Source organism: Apteryx rowi, unplaced genomic scaffold, assembly GCF_003343035.1.
Source record: "Apteryx rowi isolate R43461 unplaced genomic scaffold, aptRow1 scaffold_162, whole genome shotgun sequence".
In the NCBI taxonomy this organism is placed as follows: Eukaryota; Metazoa; Chordata; class Aves; order Apterygiformes; family Apterygidae; genus Apteryx; species Apteryx rowi.
The window spans coordinates 1,592,457-1,612,048 of NW_020447886.1; the positions used below are offsets into that span (position 1 = coordinate 1,592,457).

At 34.8% G+C, this 19,592-nt stretch overlaps 1 protein-coding gene across 5 annotated transcripts; it reads right to left on the bottom strand.

Moving 5' to 3' along the window:
* Window positions 1-3,353: 3,353 nt before the first annotated feature.
* Window positions 3,354-19,070, bottom strand: SLC25A16 (solute carrier family 25 member 16). 5 transcript variants are annotated; one of them, XM_026059955.1, is made up of 8 exons: window positions 18,964-19,070; window positions 16,514-16,647; window positions 14,679-14,742; window positions 9,364-9,485; window positions 8,755-8,821; window positions 7,774-7,936; window positions 6,845-6,913; window positions 3,354-5,096 (listed from the first exon to the last, which is right to left on the bottom strand). In XM_026059955.1, the coding sequence occupies exons 2-8, from the start codon at window positions 16,574-16,576 to the stop codon at window positions 4,940-4,942; spliced, it is 705 nt and encodes a 234-aa protein (XP_025915740.1). In that variant the 5' UTR covers window positions 16,577-16,647; window positions 18,964-19,070; the 3' UTR covers window positions 3,354-4,939. The 5 variants fall into 5 exon arrangements, with proteins under 5 accessions (XP_025915740.1, XP_025915744.1, XP_025915745.1 ...); XM_026059959.1 differs by lacking the exon at window positions 6,845-6,913; XM_026059960.1 differs by lacking the exon at window positions 16,514-16,647 and having other exon boundaries at window positions 4,868-5,096; window positions 18,964-19,060.
* Window positions 19,071-19,592: the final 522 nt, after the last annotated feature.

The window sequence follows — 19,592 nt, forward strand, 5'->3', positions numbered from 1 at the left end:
TGGTATAGGTTTAAAACATTACATGAATACGTGCAAAGAAGTGTTTGTTAAACTATGAGAAAAAGAAACAGAGGGGTGTAATCTAACATTACATTTACCAGCAGTGTAGCTGTGGGCTGGTACTGCAAAGGACTCTACTGCAGCACAATCCCACCATTTCTCTTTTATCATATCTAGCAGATGTACAGTCACACGGTGAGTTGGTTCAGTGAGCTCATGCCATTAAAACCGATTAATTTCTTTTGGTGGGTTAGTCTTTCATCAGATCAGTGGAAGTGCCATTGCACCTAATTCATTACGTTGGATAAGGCAAATGTCAAACAGCATCTGAGGGTACAGTTTTACAGCAGAATAAACCAGCATTAAACTAGCTGCAAAAAAAAGCTGTTAGCTTCCTGAACTGATTTATTGTGCAATTTTGCTAGCTCTATGGTAAGAGAATAGGTCAGATCCTGCAGATGGGAGCAGAAAGGATAGCAAGACTACAGCAAACCCAACTCGGATCAGCTTCAAGTATCACGGTATCCACTCCAAGGATGCTCAAGAGGCAGTCTGTCACTGCCATCGCTGAAGCAGAGATGTCTGGGCTGAACAGACTTACTTGCTACTTGCACAGAATAAAAACATTGTTAATGACCAAGCACAGCGATACCTGGTTTTATCCCTGTTTGAACTGAAATAATATAATTGTTTTGAGTCACAAGCATAAAGGAAGGCTTATTACAGGTGCCAACTTGTTCCAAATATTAATAAATAGAACGACTGAAAACTAAAGATCCAGTTTAAGAACAGCTGAGCTACAGAACTCCTGTTTCAGGAAACAAAGAAAAGCATAAAGAATGTATTTCAAAGAGATTAAATGGAGTTTAACACAGTTTGTCCCCTCAGAAAGAATTTGTTTTGGAGAATCTATTCTGTGAATTAAAGACCAAGCTCTATTTTCTTTTACCTTCCATAATCCTCCTTTTTCAGGGTTGAGAGGGAAGAAGTTAAAAAGTATTGATAGAATTTGTCCATCTTAAGGCCTCAGCTCATTTAAAGAGCAAAAAATCTGGAGGGTATTAATAATGAAATAAATACAGAGAGATTGGAATTTATCAATATGGAAAGAAGGCTTAAATTCATGCAGCTTTTCTGTGTAATGATCGCAAAACCACAATGCTGCTCATGGATAAATGCCTTAGAGCACACATAACATTTTCCACTATAAGGAAGTAGAGATGAAATATGGTGATTATTTTAAAGACACAATGTTTAATCACTGGAAACAGAACCCACATAAATTGAGATTTTCAAGACATAGCATGGATCAGTCTGTATGGGATCAAGCATCAGCTGAAGAAGTCCTGTAAAGCTGAGTCTCTCTATTTTTATGTCAAAAAGCGTTGGAAATAGTTGGTTCAACACAGTTAAAAGTATCATCCAAGGCTACATTAATTCTCAAAAAAAAAAAAAAAAAAAAAAAAAACACCTTCCACTGGGTAGAACTAGCAATTATGAGATTATGATATGGATTTTCAGGAAACAAAGGCAACAACTTCTGGATATTCTGACCTCTTCATTCAGTAAAACTGTCATTTAGGGTTGCGATCTATTATTTTACTGCCAAGTAAACAATAAAGAAGAAAACTATAAAACCTTGGAATTATCCTGGAAGTTTAATAAAAGATACTAATTTTCTCCACAGGCAGAAAGTCTTCAAAATCATTTTGAAGTAACTAAAGCAAGAAAGAACCCACCCATCCACCAGTTTGTAATAGCTTTTAAAGTTTCTAGAAAGGAAATGCACAAACATATAATTTATTGCTAATTGACATACCATAAAACATTTGTCAGTGTAGTTTGAAAATAAATCTGTAATTTAAAGATCTCTGGTTCCCTTAAAGTTAAGTAATTGATCAACCATAACTTTTGTAAGTGGTAAGAGGGTAGATAACAAGGTAACCTCACCTCTCAAAGAACAGATAACTTACATTTAAGATGAATTTGAATCAAGCATCTTGACAAATGAAAAATGTGCATGTCCAATAGCAATTAAAAACTCCTCAATTTTGTTTCCAACTCTAATCATACATATACAGGAAACCATGGGCTTGAATATATGTGTGTGTGTGTACAGATATATATTTTAAACGTGAAATATGCACCTGAAGTCAAGCTACTCTTGAAAGTCTTAAAAGTCTACTCTTGACAATATAGCCTGTGCTGATGTATATAAAAACATAACTGACGGCAATTAAAAAAAATACAACTAAAATTCTAGGATTCAAGTGTGCTCTTCTCACTAACATGAATTTATTGAGAACACGCTCTCAGAAATAAATCTTAATAATAATAATGTTGAATAAAAAAATTCAAACTTTCAAAAAAWTTTCTATTCATTAAGAAATTAAACAAAAAAATGAGTAATTTGAAAGTACAAGACTGATGTGTAGAAGTGAGTTTGGCTGGAGTCTGATTTATTTTACTTTCTATTGGCTGAAAATAAGATTTGTCAATTCAGTACACTGGAAATAGGGAAGAGACAGAGAAGAAAGATGTTTATAGAAGGAAAAAAAAAATCAATAGTTCAAAATGAAAAGCAATTTTCATAGGGCTGTGGTGAAAAAAAATAGGGTGGACAACTAGGTCTCCATGTTTCTCTATCCTGCCTGTAGCAGTCAGATACTCGTAAAAAATTTCGTGTTTTAACTGAGTAAGAATAGCTAACCCTTTCAGAAAAATTTAGAAATATCTGCCCAAAAACTTAGAAGGAAGCTCAAGTCTCCTCCAAACTAGCCCCTGGGCACAAGTATGTTTCTTTCATAAGCCTTTTTGAAGTATTAAAATACTTCTGGGTTTTTTTGTTAATAAAAATTTAAATTTTGTTTTGAAAAACTAATGCTGAAAATACAGTACTGTTTCATCCAGTAGTTCTACTCTTGCATTCAGTATCCTACTCAGTTGTTTTGGGGACAGTTTTTACTGCTTTTTCCCCCGCCTCGTAAGTGAACATGCTGGATTCTACTTTATTCTGCAGAATACTTAACTTTTCAAGACATAAGTGCAAATGTATTGGAGTTCCTAAAATATATCACTTTTAGTAAAATTAAAATGTAAAACTCTTTAAACATCCTTAACAGTATTAAAATGAAAAAAGACTGGCACTTGAGCCTCAGAACTGATGAACAAGCTTGACAAGACAGTTATTTTGTTTGCACCGTAAAACAACACAGAAATAAAAATGGCACATCTCACAGGTCTACTTTTTTAAATAGTGGGTTTAACTCTCCCATAAGGGCTTTTAATGATAAACATTCACTGTGATAATAGTTAATTTTCCTTCAAATAAAACTAAAGATCAGACCAAGAGCTGAATTCTTGTCTCTTTTAATTAAGAATGACAGTTTTATGCAAGTTTACCTACATGGGGAAGCACACGGATCATTCCAGAAGCATGCATTTTTTGGGCTGCAACACTTACAAATCACACAAAGATATTAGTTCAAGATTTTTAATAAAATAAATTCAAATACATCTCATTCTCTGTCTGTAACTATATTGTTAAATATCAAAGAAATATATACTTTTAAGAAACTGGGGGGAAAAAAAGCCACAAAAATTCTTGGATATATAGTTCAAAGTCCAGTTTGTCAAATTTGTCAGAATTAAGCAAATTGATCTTACCAACCACCAATTTAGTTAACACGACCATTACCAAATCTTAAAGGACACTGCTAAAATATTTACAATAAATAAATAACTTACATCACTTAAAGTAAATGCTTTACAGTTTCCTGGATCAAGTGAATAAAATCAAGAGTACCAATGCAAATCATGTATAAACAAGTCTGGAAAGTAATTCCTTTACAAAATAAATTGTAGGAGGAAAAAAAGTGTAATAGTCTATTGCATATCATAGAGACAGTACATATACACATCTACAGACTCCAATACAATCTTCATTTTCTTTTTTCTTTTTTTGGCCAAGAGGTTGACTATTATCCATATGCCCAAATAAGTAAATGCAGCAGCATGCAGTCATGTTTGTCACCATGTTTTAAGGTAGGGACAAACATGTTTGTAGGAGCCAGTAGTGGAAAGTACATAATATACTCAGCTTTCAGCAAACTGAATTGAGAATATTCAGCACCGCAGAAAAGGTACATAAACACCTTGCAGGATCAGGCCCATACTAACTGTGTTTAAGAGATTTCTTCTAACTCTTGATGTTGTAAAACTAATATTACCCCAGTCCTGTTTTTAATTGTGTAGATAAATACAGATTTTTTTAATTAGAGAGTGTGCAAAGAAACTGATTTCCTAATTGCAAGATTGCTAATAATGTTAAATATATCTCATTGTCATTATTTATTGAAATGGTTGAAGAGACGTTCATATGTACCCACCTGAAGATATATGCATTGTTCTTACTGTACAGAAAACTTGTACAAAAAAAGAATGAAAAGATGCTTAAATTGTGGTCTACTGAATTCAGCTTCTACAAGGCTGGCAAATATTTGGATTTGAAAATCATTATGTATTATTCAAATCAGCTTATTCAATTTAATTTTTAAAGAAGAACAGATGCCTAACTACTAGCTTAAAAAGCAATATAACCATGAGTATAATTCCTGGAATGGTGATAAAGCTAAATAACTAACAGCTTGGAACCCGTATAAAATCTGGGCATAATTGTAAAATTGTGTAATTCTTAACATTAATCTAAGGAAGCTTACAAGATCAAGTGCAAAAAAATGTTTATAGCTAACTACTGTTCATTTTGATCTGTCTCCTGGTTTGACTCCAGGAAATTAACCATGTTTTGGCAAATAAAACTAAGTTGTCAGACAACAGCAGTTCCACAGTAACAGATAGTTTTTAAAATTTCAAGTAATTTACTCACAAATATAGTTTGAACACTGATAGTGTAGTTTTACAGTAAAGTTCGAAAAATATTTTAGTTGAGGTGCAAGAATTGTTTCATAAGTTCGTATGTGGTAAAAGCCACGGCTTGTGAAGGAATACAACGAATGTAATTTAGAGATAAACCACGGTATAATCCTCTTCTTATTCCATGTTGTTGATACACATATTTCAGTGTCTGCACCATTGTACTGGAAAAATAAGAACTCAAATCATTATCGAATACACACATTCAATAGTCAAAATCACTTTCTTCACTTATTATGTTTGGTTCTTAAGAGATCTATAGGAAAAAGGCATGTGACTCCACAAAGTGGAGCATGAAGGTACTTTTAGGACTCGGAAGAGAGTCTGAGCTTCTGCAAGAAATTTAAGCACAAAGGCTGGGAATTGGAAAGAGGAAAGGATTCAGGTGTGGACAAACGGGTATTGCCTGCCTGGACTGAAGTGACTGCTTTCTGTAAAGGGACAGAAGGACCGTGCAGTCTCATCTAAAGAAGGACAGGTTTTTTTCAGGCTGAAAATAAAAGACAGATTAAGAAATTTTACATCAGAATGGTTACACACATTGTCGTCTTATCTGGCAGGAGGGAGTTGAGGAGCACCATTTCTATCTTACAAATGTGATACAGAGCAACAGGAAAATACAATTTTCCCAGTGTAACATCCACTTTTGAATTACAGAGAAGAATTTAGGCTTGTATTCCATTCTTCTTCTTTAAGCACAGGTCCTTCCTTCTAAAGTTTGTTTACATTTAGTCCTGTAAAATTTATGTTTAGTCCTATATTTCACACCTTGCACATGTGTGTAGTTTTCTTTTCTTTTTTCAGAAAACCTAGTGTTTTTTCCTCAAGAGAGGAATGCAAGTATTTGTGGTAAGTATGACATTTAACCTTATTAAAGCAGAATTTGCAGTATGTATGTAAGGGGAATGATTTTCCTCATGTACCTAAATTGAAACAAAGCAAATGGACACTAAAATCCAAAGCTCTTGAGTAAAAGTCTAGAAGGTGCTCAATATTTCTAAGCTAATACAGGCATTATCCTTTGAGAACATCTTCCATATGCCTCAAAGCTTCAAGATTTCTTACTTGTTTTATCTTCCTATTCTCTAAAGACATACATGTCTACCATCCTTCCAGGCATGGTGCTCTCCAAATACAGTTGAAACAAATTGTTTAATTAAGCAGCCTAATATCTGTAAAGGCATTAGTTTCCAGAAACACAGAAAACAGAAGCCCAAGAACAAACAACACATTTTTATTTTAAAAGAAACTGAAGTGGAAAATAGTCAAGCTAAAAATTGATGCTGCTGCTAAGGAGAACAGAACAGCAATTTTCACAGTAAACACTTCTAGGGTGTTTATGAAAGGTAACTAAAAGAAAGACTACTGTTAGTAGGATCAAATTTGCCATATGAGAGTTAATACTGAATCACACTAGATTCAAGAACCACAATTCCACCAAGTTGAAAGTAATCAAGATAAAACTTTCCTGGTATTGAATTTGGTTGGGGCAATCTGAAATTCAGAATGATTTTTTTTAAGACGTAAGGTGATTTAATACTCCGATTTTAATATCATGGTACTTCCACATCTACTGAACTAAAACAAACTGCTAAAAACCCAGAGGCATTAGAGCTGGGAACCCCAACTACAATCTGTGCATGTGACATTACTGGAAATACAAAAAAAAGGTCAAATAAAACATTACACAAAATTATATTATGGAACAGATTCTGTACCATTAAAAAAAAAAAAATCTCACAAACATCTCACTTCAGTAGAAGCAGGCAGCCTCTCTTCTTAAGGATCTTACTGATATTATGGAAAGCCACTGCAAATTCAGTTAAAATACAAACAAAAATTTGCTCACAAAAATCCARCATTAGCAATAAAAGTGTCATTAACTGTGTTAACAAACAAACAAACCACTTACAGGCACTTGTCAGAGTCTGGGAGAACTGCTCCTAACTGCATTCGCCTACGAGTTACATCAAGTGGATATCTACAGAGGAGATATTTGAACGGCAGTTCAACTAGATGCATGATGACTATATGAATATTGTTAAAAAATATATATAAAGAAGTCCGTGTGAAACCTCCAAGCTCCCTTTTCAGTGAGTCAGGAATCCAGCTCAGATTCTCAACACAGCTGAAAGTTCTCCAGAAAAGGAGATTTCCCCTATACAATCAAAACCAGCAAATCAGATCTCTTAGTATATTCCATTTGGCACAAGTAAAGGAGACACATGAAGATCAGATGAGAATATAAAACAGTCTGTGTAAAACGTTGGAGGGAGAAGACACCTGAATTAAAAATAAAATTATCAGTTTAAGGATTAATAGAAAACCTATTTGTGACATTTGTAATTTAGCAAAAAAATGATGCCAAATGAGTCCAAATTAATTTACTTCATGGCCAAAACCAAAACACAACAAGGACAGCGTGAGACTGGAGAGAGCAGGCAAAGTAAAAATAAAATGATGCCAAACACAATATCTTAGACATCTATTTCTGTATTCCATGGCTTTGCAAATGACATTGTTTTAAAAGTAAATTGGAATAATAAAACTCTGCAAATTTTATTTATGGGACAAATTTTGCAGCTTAACAAAGAATATTCCAACTGATTTTAGTAGGAGTTTTGTCTGAATTTGTTCGATACATATACCTTCAAAGCCTCTGAAGACTAAATATGTAGTATGTGAAACACTATGAAATAAGTGAGTTCCAGTGTCAGATTAACCTTGTTAAAAGAACTTACTAATAACTAGACTTGCAAAATATCTTATTCACAGGTAACATCGTTTCGTTAGAATGAACAGCTATATAGAAAACAAAAACAAACAACACTTCAAACTTACGATATCGTCTGAGCTATCGCTCCAGCTATGCCACCACACAGCAGATTTACATGTGTTTTCAAAACTAAGACATCAGGATTATCTAATGAAGGTCGTCCAAGCAAGTTAGGTGCTTGAGCAAGTCCAATGCTCTTTAAGGTACCAAAGGTAAAAAATGAAAAACCTAAAAGGAAATTTAATTTTATATAGACTTTCACAAAACAGCAAATTTTTTGTTGATGTATGTATTGTTATAAACACAAAGCTGCATTTACAAAATAAAATTATTTTCCAATTCTATTAGATGTTTTTCTTAAGCACAAAGAAATAGAATACACATACAATGCTTTGTACTTCTATAGTAACTTCTGTACAAATGAATTGACATTTATAATTAATCTTGGAAGAACTCTTCAAATAAGCTAGACTGTGGTTTTTAAATCACTGGATTGCTGTTAAGAGCAACTGCTAAGATCTACTTAACTGAAGAAATCAGTAAAATATTTCTTATCTTTTAAATAAGAGAGTAGTTCAGGTAGACAGTTCAGTAGGCAGTTCTGATGCTCCTCCATCCCACGTCAGCAACCACTTTAGTTTAAGTACTTACACAGAAGTAACCAAGAGATGGAGCCAATACGGAGGCTCCAGTCTCCATCTATAGAGGACTCTTGGCCTCTCACAGATTCACCTGTTTGAGAGAGGGACCCTATTCTTGTGGGAAAACTGGGAAGCAGAACAGAAAGAACCACCAATTTACCTCTCTCCCTCTCAGCTCCAAGTCTCAGAAAAGTTGGATTTTGCCTGTTTAAGATGCTTTAACACACATTAATCATTTCTAGAGTAAGACTAAGAGTTACAAATGCTTCTCATGGCCTTCCCCTCTGCTCAATCTTAGTAAAAACAGAATCCTTCATTTTAACAGAAGCCTAACTAAGTGTGCAAATGTACTATGCAAATTTAGCATAGCTGCTGAAGGATTGGCAAGTTCCATTTTTAACTTACCTGCATATGGAGCCATTCCTACAACAGTTGGCATCAGACCTCTGTAGAACCCAGGAAAACCACCTTCCTTTGAAAGAAAAATACAAGCAAATTTGTGGCAAGAAATATAACAAATGTCTTAACAAATTTTACATCTGTTCATACAGATTCACACAACAGCAATCTGACTAGCATCATCTAGCAACAAGGAGCTATAAATCAAGTTGAATTTCTTGTGCCTGAAGAACTGAGGGGAGGACTGCCTGGCTCCAAAGGAGACAAAGAAGGGGAAAAAATGAACAAGGAGAAAAAAAAATACATTCAAAATCAGAACCTAGGAGACGCTTCTGAATTGCACACATCCCTCCTCCCCATATTTTTTGGTGTCATTACTACTTGTTCTTGAAAACCAACTTTTCTCTGCTGTTTGTTTTTGACTTCCCGCTTCCACCAGTCTGAGCTATTTCTTAGCAGCGAAGCGTCCAGATATTTTTTTACATTAAAAAGTTCAGTGCACACACAATGAATTCATGTGTGAATTTTCCACCAACTCACTATTTTCAATGCTGTGCAACATTATTTAAAGAGCACATTTTGCTTTGACAGGACTGAAGATTAAAAAAAAAATACCTTTGTGTAAATCATCTTGAATGCATGGATAATTCCCATGTACTTGTGTTCCCCTTTTACTTGGAACGCCAGACGAACTCTAACCATATCAAGAGGGTAAGTACAAATCACTGCTGTAATACCTTTATTAAAAACAAAAACAAAACAAGCAAACAAAACTCACCTACACCTTATCTGATTCTAGGATTATTTTGAAAAACAGAATTTCCTTTTGTGGCAGTAAATATAACAACGTATACAAATTATTTTGTTAATGAAACATTTTTAAAAAATCACTTATAATCAGCACATAGGAACTCTAGCTTCAGCAACACACAAAGGATTTATGTTTATATTTGGTGTACACTGAAGCTGCACACCTAAGCCTTGATTCTCCAAAAATTTATAGGCCTAACTGTATTCACATGAACAGTCCTCTTAAGTCCATGGCTCATAAGCATCAGACCAATCAAGTGCTTCAGTCTTTACTGGATTGTGGCCATAAAACTTAATCCTATCATACCTACAAGGTCAAATCACCAAATTCACATGGTTAATTCCAAAAAGTTGTGTCAGAATTTGAATATGTGATTACTGGATGTGGATACGTGTATATATCTACTGCATCTGAAAATTACCAGATACATTCTGATGACATTTAAGATAAAGTCAAGATCCTACTAATGAAGAGTACTGAGTTTAAACAAACAAATCCCAAACTGTCAAATTTCACACTTTAACTCTGAATCATAAAGATATATAAACAGCTCCAGCAAAGTTCTCTGTAACTTTTATCTTTGGAGAGAAAAAAAAAATTAATAAGCTGAATGATCAGACAGAAATATTCAGGATTAGATGGGGAAAGAATTCATAGCATGAACAAGCTATCCAAAAAAGTTGACATTGGTCAGCTGTCAATTAAGAGTAAAGGCTGTTGCCTTCTGGAATATCCTACCAGTAACTTTTATTTTAGAAGAGAAAAACATCTCTTTCGGAGATTTTGGACTATGCCTCTGAAAAGCAGACATCTGCAGTTGATTTCTGATGCAATTTCACCCATAGGGTTCTAAAGTTAGAAGCTGCAAAACACCAAAGCAATTTTAGGACCATTTCCACTGAACTACATTATTAAATGCAATCCCTCACAAACTGCAGCCTTTTCCTAATGAATTGCCCGAGAGTGTCCAGAAATATTGCAAAATGGATTAATTCAAGCAGTTTTGAAAAAACAAGTGGGGGGAGCTTTTACAGAGCTCACAGGAAAGTCATCCTACTTCAGAAAACAAACAACTATCCCTGCTCTTACTAATCATGCACTGATAACTATCCAGGAATACCCTCTGAACAAAGACTAGCAAATAGACCAACAAGAGTTTGGCAACTGTACTAAGTAGTCAACACTAAGCCCCAAAATAGCATTTCGAATTGAAAAACAAACAAACAAACAAAAAACAGATGAGACTGAAAAAAAACTGTAATAAGGCTTTAAACAGATTTTTTTTTTTAACTTTATATTAAAATCCTCTAACCGTTAATTCTGAAAAAACAGGATTTCTGGTGTTAGCAGCTCAATAAAGCTACTGTGAGCCACTAAATATGTTTTCTTGAAGGAACTGGGACTGGCATGTTTTACTTCTTATTGTTCATCTGAGCAAAATGTACATTGGGAGGGATCAAGATTTCCTCTGAGCTCAGAAGGAACAACATCTTTTCTGGGAGGAACGGAGGACAGCTTTTTGACAGTGAAAGCCATAGTGGGAGAGCCTACAGAAACACTAATCTCATTTCTACTCCCTAAATATTATGAATTGTCAGAGCTCAGACCAGAACATCTTAAGGCTGATCCCCTGTCTTGAGGGAGCAAAGTCTCTTTCAGTTAACTGGAGTTGGGCCAAAAATCTCTCCCATGGCTGGTTAAACATGACAGAATTGAAAATCGATCTCCAGCTAAGAGACTTATACTGCAATTTCCAGTGTGTGATCTGAAAGAATAGGACAATGATGGTTAGTGTTCCCCCCCCCAAAGGAACCACTTCTTCTAATACAGCAGAATTTTTTGTTGCAGATGCAGACTCATAAGTCTCTACTGCACTGAAGTCAGCGAAAGATCATTTTTCACTTGTCATGTTTTGCTCAAGCATCTTTGAGCACTTTTAGAGACAAAATACTGGTTTACCCAGACTAAGTGTAAATGAAGCACAACAGGAATGGAATTATCAGTGTGTCTTTAATTGCTTCCCAAGCTTTGGGAGCTATTAATGAGACTAGCTGTAGGGGGCATCTATCTTGTCTCACAGTTTCCCCACTATTCTTCCATTCTTAGTCATCATCTTTCTTTGAAAACAAAAATAAACAATTTCTACAGCAAGAGAAGGAACAAGTGAAATATTTTTTACAAAAGTCAGGTACAAACATATCAGCCAGATACATAAGTTTTTCTGATTYCTATACTGTGTTCTAGGTAACTTGTCCACAACTGACCTAGATCAAATTAGAACTACGAGATGATTCAGAGGTATAGCGTCCCAAAAATGAGCACAGGCCACAGCCTTCAACTGCAAGAGATGTGCTCCTTCACTAATATAACAAAGTAGATTAATTTATCAAGGAAACRTCTGCCAAAAAAATAAAACTTCATAAACTATGCATAGAGATAAATAGCTGATGATGGGGAAAAAAAAAACAGGCAGGTTAAAGAACTGGACAGTTCACAGGTCTTAATATTTCTAGACCTGTAAAATATAATTGTATTTCTTTCTGAATTGCACCTAAAGAAATAAACAGCACAGATTCTTTTATAATATGTTTACTCAATTAGATAAATATTAATTATGTCTTATTTAAAAATGAGACAGCAGTATCCTCCTAAATCCATGCTATTTTCCAATTGCTTTTAATTAAAAAAAAAAGAAAAAAAAAGCGCCTTCTGTACTTGTTTCAAGGAACCCRCGTTTATTCTGATAATTTCTGCTCTTTTGTGGCTGCTTTTGAGTTAATCGAGTGCAGATAAGAAAATACATGTTTCTGTGTTTTAATTCAGATTTTTTTCAATAAGAAAACTCAGAAAGGCTTATATTTTCAAAATTGTCCTGTGAGGAAGAATATATACAGGTGTTGTTGGATCATTTGGTTTCCTAAACCACACTAATATCTACGATTTTTCCTTTCCCCCAGCTGTCTTCCCTTAAAGGAAGTTATAAGGCACTTATCTGTTAATGAGGTGTTACAACTGAAATTTGAATCACACAAGGCTCAGGAAATTCAGAGTTAAAGTTTCCACAGTAACTTTAACTTGGCTCCTTAAATATATGCATTACAATAGGTTTTTCTTTTCTCTCACTCCACTGCCCCCATCCTCACTGCTTTTCTCTTCACTGTGGATATGCCTTTGATCCTGTTTATCTGTTACAGAAGATATTCAAAAGTTTCCCACCATTTTGAAGCTGATTCAGGTCTGTTGAGTGTTAGCAATGTCGGAAAGTCTGGCATAAGCAGGATTTAAGTATCAATAGCATACACTGAAGTGAATGCAGATGGCTGTGTGGCTGGATGACAGAGAGGGGACAAAAGGGAAAGGGAAACAAGGGCTACCCATCTTCGTCTGCACAATATTGAGTTCCAAGAAACTGCGAAGACCCCTCTCCACCAACATGAGGGTGCATGTCTCCTGCAGCTATTTAAATGTGGAAGCAGCAGCAGAATACCCCTTAGTGGAGCCAGAAAGAGACTAAGCCAGAGGAGCTATAGCTAGGAATATTACCAGTTTCTCTAAGAGTCTTTTCTCATATTTGCAATTCGAGAGAATCTCTGTATCATATTCCAAACTCTGTGTTCTCCTTTCTCTTACTATCCTCAATACAAACCCTCCCCCCTTACCATTTATCTAATTAAGACCCCAAAAAACAGTTAACATCATCTAGTAAACAAATAATAAGATTCCAGAATGTCATACTATTAATACACTTCTGTGATATTCATCTCACTGCACACTTAAGTCTAGCATATGTACTTAGTTTTGGGGTTCTCCACACCAGAAACTTTCTTTGTATTGTACTTAAATGCACCACACTAAGCACTGCAGTTGATTGTGCTTTCCAGATAGCACCGTATATTAAATTTATTTCCGTTACTCTAACTATGCAGAAGATTCAACCAGTAAGGTGCTTAAAAATGATGACAGATGCTACTAATTTAGCTACACAAAGAATTCCACCATGTCCAACACTGGTGGAGTTAAATTGATATTTAATGTTTAGACAGTGCCTCACATCTGTGGTTCCTGCTCTCTGAGAAGGCTCCTGAAAAAAATAATAATAAGCTTTTGGAAAAAATAAAAAGCATTCTTTAGTGCACTTAAAGGCAGAACAAAATATATATATGCATTTTTTCCACTTCTTTCAAACATAAAGCCAGCCAAGTTCTGGAACATATCTTACCAAATGGGTTTACTATTTTTTAGGATTTTTGAATAGTTTCTTTTCATTCTCTCTTTCCCTTCTTTCTGATGGCACGCAAAACCAGAGTACCTTCATGAGGTCTTTCTAGTTTAACTAAAGGTAGCATTAATAATCCCCTGTATTTTTATTTCAGAAGAGGCTACATATTAATATTCATGTTGTAACTATATAAGGACTGCCAGTAGACAGTATTAAGTTTGTTTTAAATGGTAAAAAACACACAAAGAACCTCTGATTAAAACTCAGTCCACTATTACTTACCTTCCCCTATTTTTCCTTAGCTACTTTTGGCCAAGTGACTGGCAAGAGGAAAACAGGTATGTATAATCATATTTTATACTGACAGTTTAAAAGTAGTTTATTCTACTGCTATTTCACTAATTGATACATGATGTTCACATACATGCTTTAAAAAGTATCATGACAATCCTACATTGTATGTTTTAAGTCTAGACATTTCAGGGAAATCCAAAGAATCCACCATTTAAGCAGCTACAGTTCTCTATTTCTCTGGGCTTATATTTGATCTGGTCGCAATGGCAGACAGGCTGATAAGCCAATTCTGCTAAAACTTTCATTTTTACATTTTATCTTAATGACACTGGATTTTTCTTTTTTTAAAACATAACAAACACTGTAATAACTATGCTTGACAACATAGCATGGAATTCAATTTTAAATTTAATATGCTTTAAAGAATACTTTTAGACAAACTGTTTTCAATTAAGCAACTATTTATTATATTAAAACATTTACTAGTCTTTTTTCTTAATACAAGTTTACAGCACAGTTTGACCTGAAAACACATTAAGTCATCTTCTAAACACACATCAGCTTTTCAGCAAAAGGGATGTCTGAAATGCAAGTACAAAACTATACCTGCCATAGATCCAGCCATTAATTGATGTACATGCCCTGAAATCCCAAGTTGCTTCTTTATTACCTATGAAATATCAAACAATACAATTTATTGTATTTACAATAGTCATATATCAGAAAATACAGGAAGTACATCACAGTTTACTAGCATATTGATGCAAACCCTGTAGCTGTTTCTAAGAAGTTTAGAACACTACAAATTCAAACCAGAGCAATTAATTATTGTTAAAAGAATTTTCTGAAAATTTCTGTTATTAACAAATTTTTTATTAGCAGCACCTAAGTACTAAAATTGCTACTAATAAAACAGAATGAGTAGTTTAAAGTACGAGTACTATTTACTTAAGAAGCCAGATTAATTATTTATTTAGTTATCTTTAATGTGCGTCAAACAAGGCAAACTGAATATTATCCTTCCTGCATGATAGAGAGCAAAGGACACTGAGCAAAGTTGAAAAGTGACATGTTTGAAACTGAGAAGAGGAAATTATTTTCCCACATGCAGCATGTGAAACTTATTCCTATCAAGATATCTTTAAGACCATATGCTTAGCCAGATTTAAAAAAAAAAAGAAAAAGAAAAGAGAGAGAGCGAAGGAGTGTGTGCCAGACTGGACGGGTATTTGATAGAATAAACATCCTAAATTCCTAAATAAATAAAATTCCTAAATCTAAGTCTTGGAAGGAAGTTAGAACTTCCAGACTTATAACAAATAACTGAGAAGTTTTAAGAAGTAACTTCTGCTATAAAGATGATCATTTCATATCTTCTTTCTATGAGAATTGTTTTTTTCTTTTACACCCTCCTGCAAAGCATCTTTAATGTTTGTTGTCAATTATAAGATAAAAGAAAGAGTTATGATGTTAAATGGTTCTTTGAAATTTGTGGATTCATAAATCACTATGTTATAAAGTATGGCATGCACTCTTTTACTTGATGCAACATAAAACATAAAACAAGCATAGTGTTTTGATCAACAGCATTTATGATTACACCACTAAAAAGAACACAAGAAACTCATTACAGTTGCTTCGTCGTATTGGTCTTCTGAAACTTGCTCTTCTAGAAAGGGATTGCAATTTCAGTCCCACTGTCGTCAGTAAAGATCATGCAATTTACTTCAATGGGAGCCAAGTCTGACCTTTCGGACAAGAAATTCCTCATGGCTAACAGTAAGATTATATTTTTGATCTTGTATAAGTAATGCTTAAAAAGATGGTCATGCTAACACCTAACCTCCAAAAGATGTTGCAGGTATTTATTTGGAATTTATTATGAAAGAGTAAACACATGAGAGTAGAAAGTAATCCATAGAACCTGTGAGACCCTGAAATATGCATTTTCTCCTGCACGCCAATTTTATCTACAAGGTGACATAGCCATTTAATATGTCAAATATGATGGTCATAAATCCAGACTTTCAAGTTTAAGTAAGTTATTCCAGCTATCAAGTAATAAAAGTCTCAATACAGTAAAATAAAGAGGTTACATTTTACATTTTATTCCTAATTTATTTACAAAGGGCTCCCTTTTTAGCAAAATGAGTAGCAGCAGACTCCAGGATACTTTGTTTAAAAAACAAACAAGCAAAAATATTCACAGCAATACAAAAGCACTAAAATCAGTGAAATTTTTTTTTCCTTAAACAATGCTGCAAAGTGTTTCATTGTTTCCCTGATGTTTTTAATGAGCAGATTCAGGTATAATTAACCAATCTGAGAAAAGACGTGTAGCTAATAGGGCACAAACGTTTCAGTGTTTGTTTTGGTAATTTAAAGAGCTTGTATTCATTGTAGCCACAAAAAAAGAAAAGGAAAAAAAAAAGTTATACTACCTTTTTATATTGGTCAAATGCCATAAATTGAATTGCACCATACGGAAAGATTCTAATCATCATTGCCCCATTTCCTTTATATAGCCCAAGGTAACCCTCCTTTTTTGGGACGGCACACAATGTAGAAAACACTCCTGTCAGCAATACAAAGAGAGATATTTAACAGTCATCATAAAAATCAAGCAAGTATCACTGACAGTAAGACAGTATGCAAAGAACTAARGCCTGACCACACTGCTCATGTAACTATGGAGGGTGGAAAGATCTACTTTCAAGGCCCAAACATCGACAGGAGGAGGAGGAGGTTTAAGGTTAAGTTTTATCAGCTTTCTCACCTGCCAGATTCTGTGAAGCTCCTTATGAATTCATTTATTCCAGGCCCCATGATTTGCCTGGACTGTAAGGAGACCTATTGCAGATGATACTATCCACCCACAGAAGTTAAGATTAGCAACAGAAGGAAGGGAATTCACTGACTTGCATTCCAGTCAATTAAGATTTTTTTTAAATCTAGAATCACAACAAAACAATCTATCATTGCTACATGCTTAATTGGAGATTAAATGCCATCATTAATAAAGTAAATAAGTTTGAGACTCTCATTACTTATGACCCAAACATCTTACGCTTTCTATTCCAGAGACATGTTTTAAGAAGAAGCAACACTATTCCATTTTAACAGGTGCAAAAATCACACAAAGTTTGGGCAAAACCTCCAGTTTTATTACAAACACATTGTAAGGTATACACAATTGCTATCAAATTCTCAAATAACTTTTTTTTTAAGTGGTGGAATAATGTATCACACCTCTTTTGCTTAATTATAATAGTTAAATGGTTTCCATTCAAATGCAGCTTTTTAATCAATGATATAAGAGCCGAATCTGAAAAAGGCTTACACATTTATCTTACTTCCATACAGAAAAAAAGCACAGTTGACAAACCTTCATTTARAGATTAAATCAAACAAATACTAGTTTCTGGGGTGGTAAGAATACAATATTAAATCTATTTTAAAATATGTCATGCTTATTATATAACCATGAAAATACTTATGCTGTGATTAGAATTTCTCCCCTCTGCCCCTACAATGATGAGTAATTGTTTTTATTTCTTTGCATACATGCTCTGAGATCCATATGTCATGAACTCTACAGATCAAGGGCAGTAAAAGTACTCTGTGAAGACTCTGAAGAACTAAACCATTGTGCCTCTGCACTTACAGATATGCCACCTACAAAATCGTCTTTTTTGCCTACATCTAACAGGAACATGCATTCAAGTCAGAATCATTTCTCATAATCAGAATCATATCTCGCACCCTAAACAGAGAAGAATGTAATACTCTATATGCCAATTATGGCACAATACAAACCAAACAAAAAATAGGGATTTAAAATATTAGTCAAAACCATTTTTCAGCCTCCAACTGTTAGACTGCAGATTTGAACACATACTTGACTGTGGTACTGAGCTGTCAAGTGTTTTGTGTTTCTCTTTTTGGTACAGTGAAATGAATATACATCACTTGAATTTTGTTTCAAGATTTATTTCTACACCTAAATCCTTTTATAAATGATCTTCAATTTCTAAGTTAAAAAAAATCAAATTTCTAAATTAAAATCTCTTGAAGATAACCAACTCAAAATCTTTTTTTTTTTTGAGAACTGTAATACACTTGAATCTCTGAACATATATTCTGACATATTTTAAAAACGTGATATTAAATATTTCAAATATTATGCACAAGAGGGCGCTATTACAATCACACAGGAAATGGATCTGAATATGCTGGTAATTACAAGCTTATTTTCTCACCCTGATGTGATCGATACTGAGGCCAAACATAGCTCACCTGCACCTTATATTAAGCACAAATTCACTTTTGCTGTCAATTCATATCGATCACACTACTGTCTGCAAATGTAAGCACACATGAGTCCTCCAGGATTCAGCTGTCACTGGTCTTGTGATCACCAGCCCCTCTTTGAGAGCTACCAACTCTGAAAGTACCAATTTCCACAACTCCTGGAGACTGGCATTAGCATAGCAGTTAGGACAGTAATAGAGTTACCAGCAGTGACAGTTTTTATATAAATGACCCAAGATTCAAACCTGTGATTACCAAGCTGCTGACTTCAGTAAGAGGAGGATCAAGCCCTACTTCCTATGTCTTAAACTGAGGATTATTCCGACATCTCCATTTCTAACAGATCAGTACAAGAATTTACTGGTACAGGCTTGACATATTTTATGTAAGGTGGTTTTTTGTTTTGTGTTTTTACACTCACAAAGCATGGCACAGAGCCTGTCAGACTGACCAGATGGAAACAACCTTCTGCCCGATTAATACCTTTCTTTATACAGTCACTTAGTTGAACAAATCAACATTCCTAAATCATAAACATTACACTTAAAAACAAAAACGATGTATACTGCAGCCATCTTACCTAGATGTTTATAATGGTGGTTATGAGCTTGCAGCAAAATCTTTACTCGATCCAGCGGTGCAATAGTTGTTTTGGCACAACATCCTGCAATACCTTTCCAAGAATAAAAATGCAAAAACTCTTAAATGTCTACAGATAAATAAAGGAATTTTCTAACGTACTTTTAAATGGAATAGGGGGTAAGAAATTCATTTAGGAACGTCAGAAAAAAAAACAATAAACAGTAGATAGATGCTATTAAAAATATAACACTGAACCCTTAGAGCCTTAATGAAAGTCAGCATAAGCTACTTTGACATGATTACAAAAGTGAAGAGCCACCCCCTCTCTTAGCCGCCGAAGTCACAGCAAAGTTTTCGGGAAGAGCTACTGGTCGTTTCCCAGCCCACTTTCTCCTCTCCTCGCGCGGACACCCGGCGCTGGCCGGCTCCGCACGTGCCCCCGGCGCTTCGGCTGGGACGCGCGGCCCGCGGCAACGGGGCAGCGCGATGGGAAAGTTCAAGCAGACAAGACACCTTCCCACCGCCTTGCGAGCGAGAGAGCCGAGCACCTCTCCGCAGGAAGAATAAATACGCTTTTTAAGAAGCCAGCAGCGTGGCTTTGTGGTTGGGGTGTTTGGCGGGGTTGTT

Bases quoted from the DNA above. Each gene is read 5' to 3' on its own strand.
- SLC25A16 (XM_026059955.1), bottom strand. From the start codon at position 16,576: ATGATGATTAGAATCTTTCCGTATGGTGCAATTCAATTTATGGCATTT. The intron at 14,743-16,513 runs GTAGTATAACTT...GATATTTCATAG, and splicing joins CATTTGACCAATATAAAAAG to GTAATAAAGAAGCAACTTGG. The intron at 9,486-14,678 runs GTATAGTTTTGT...TTTTTAATAAAG, and splicing joins AATGGCTGGATCTATGGCAG to GTATTACAGCAGTGATTTGT.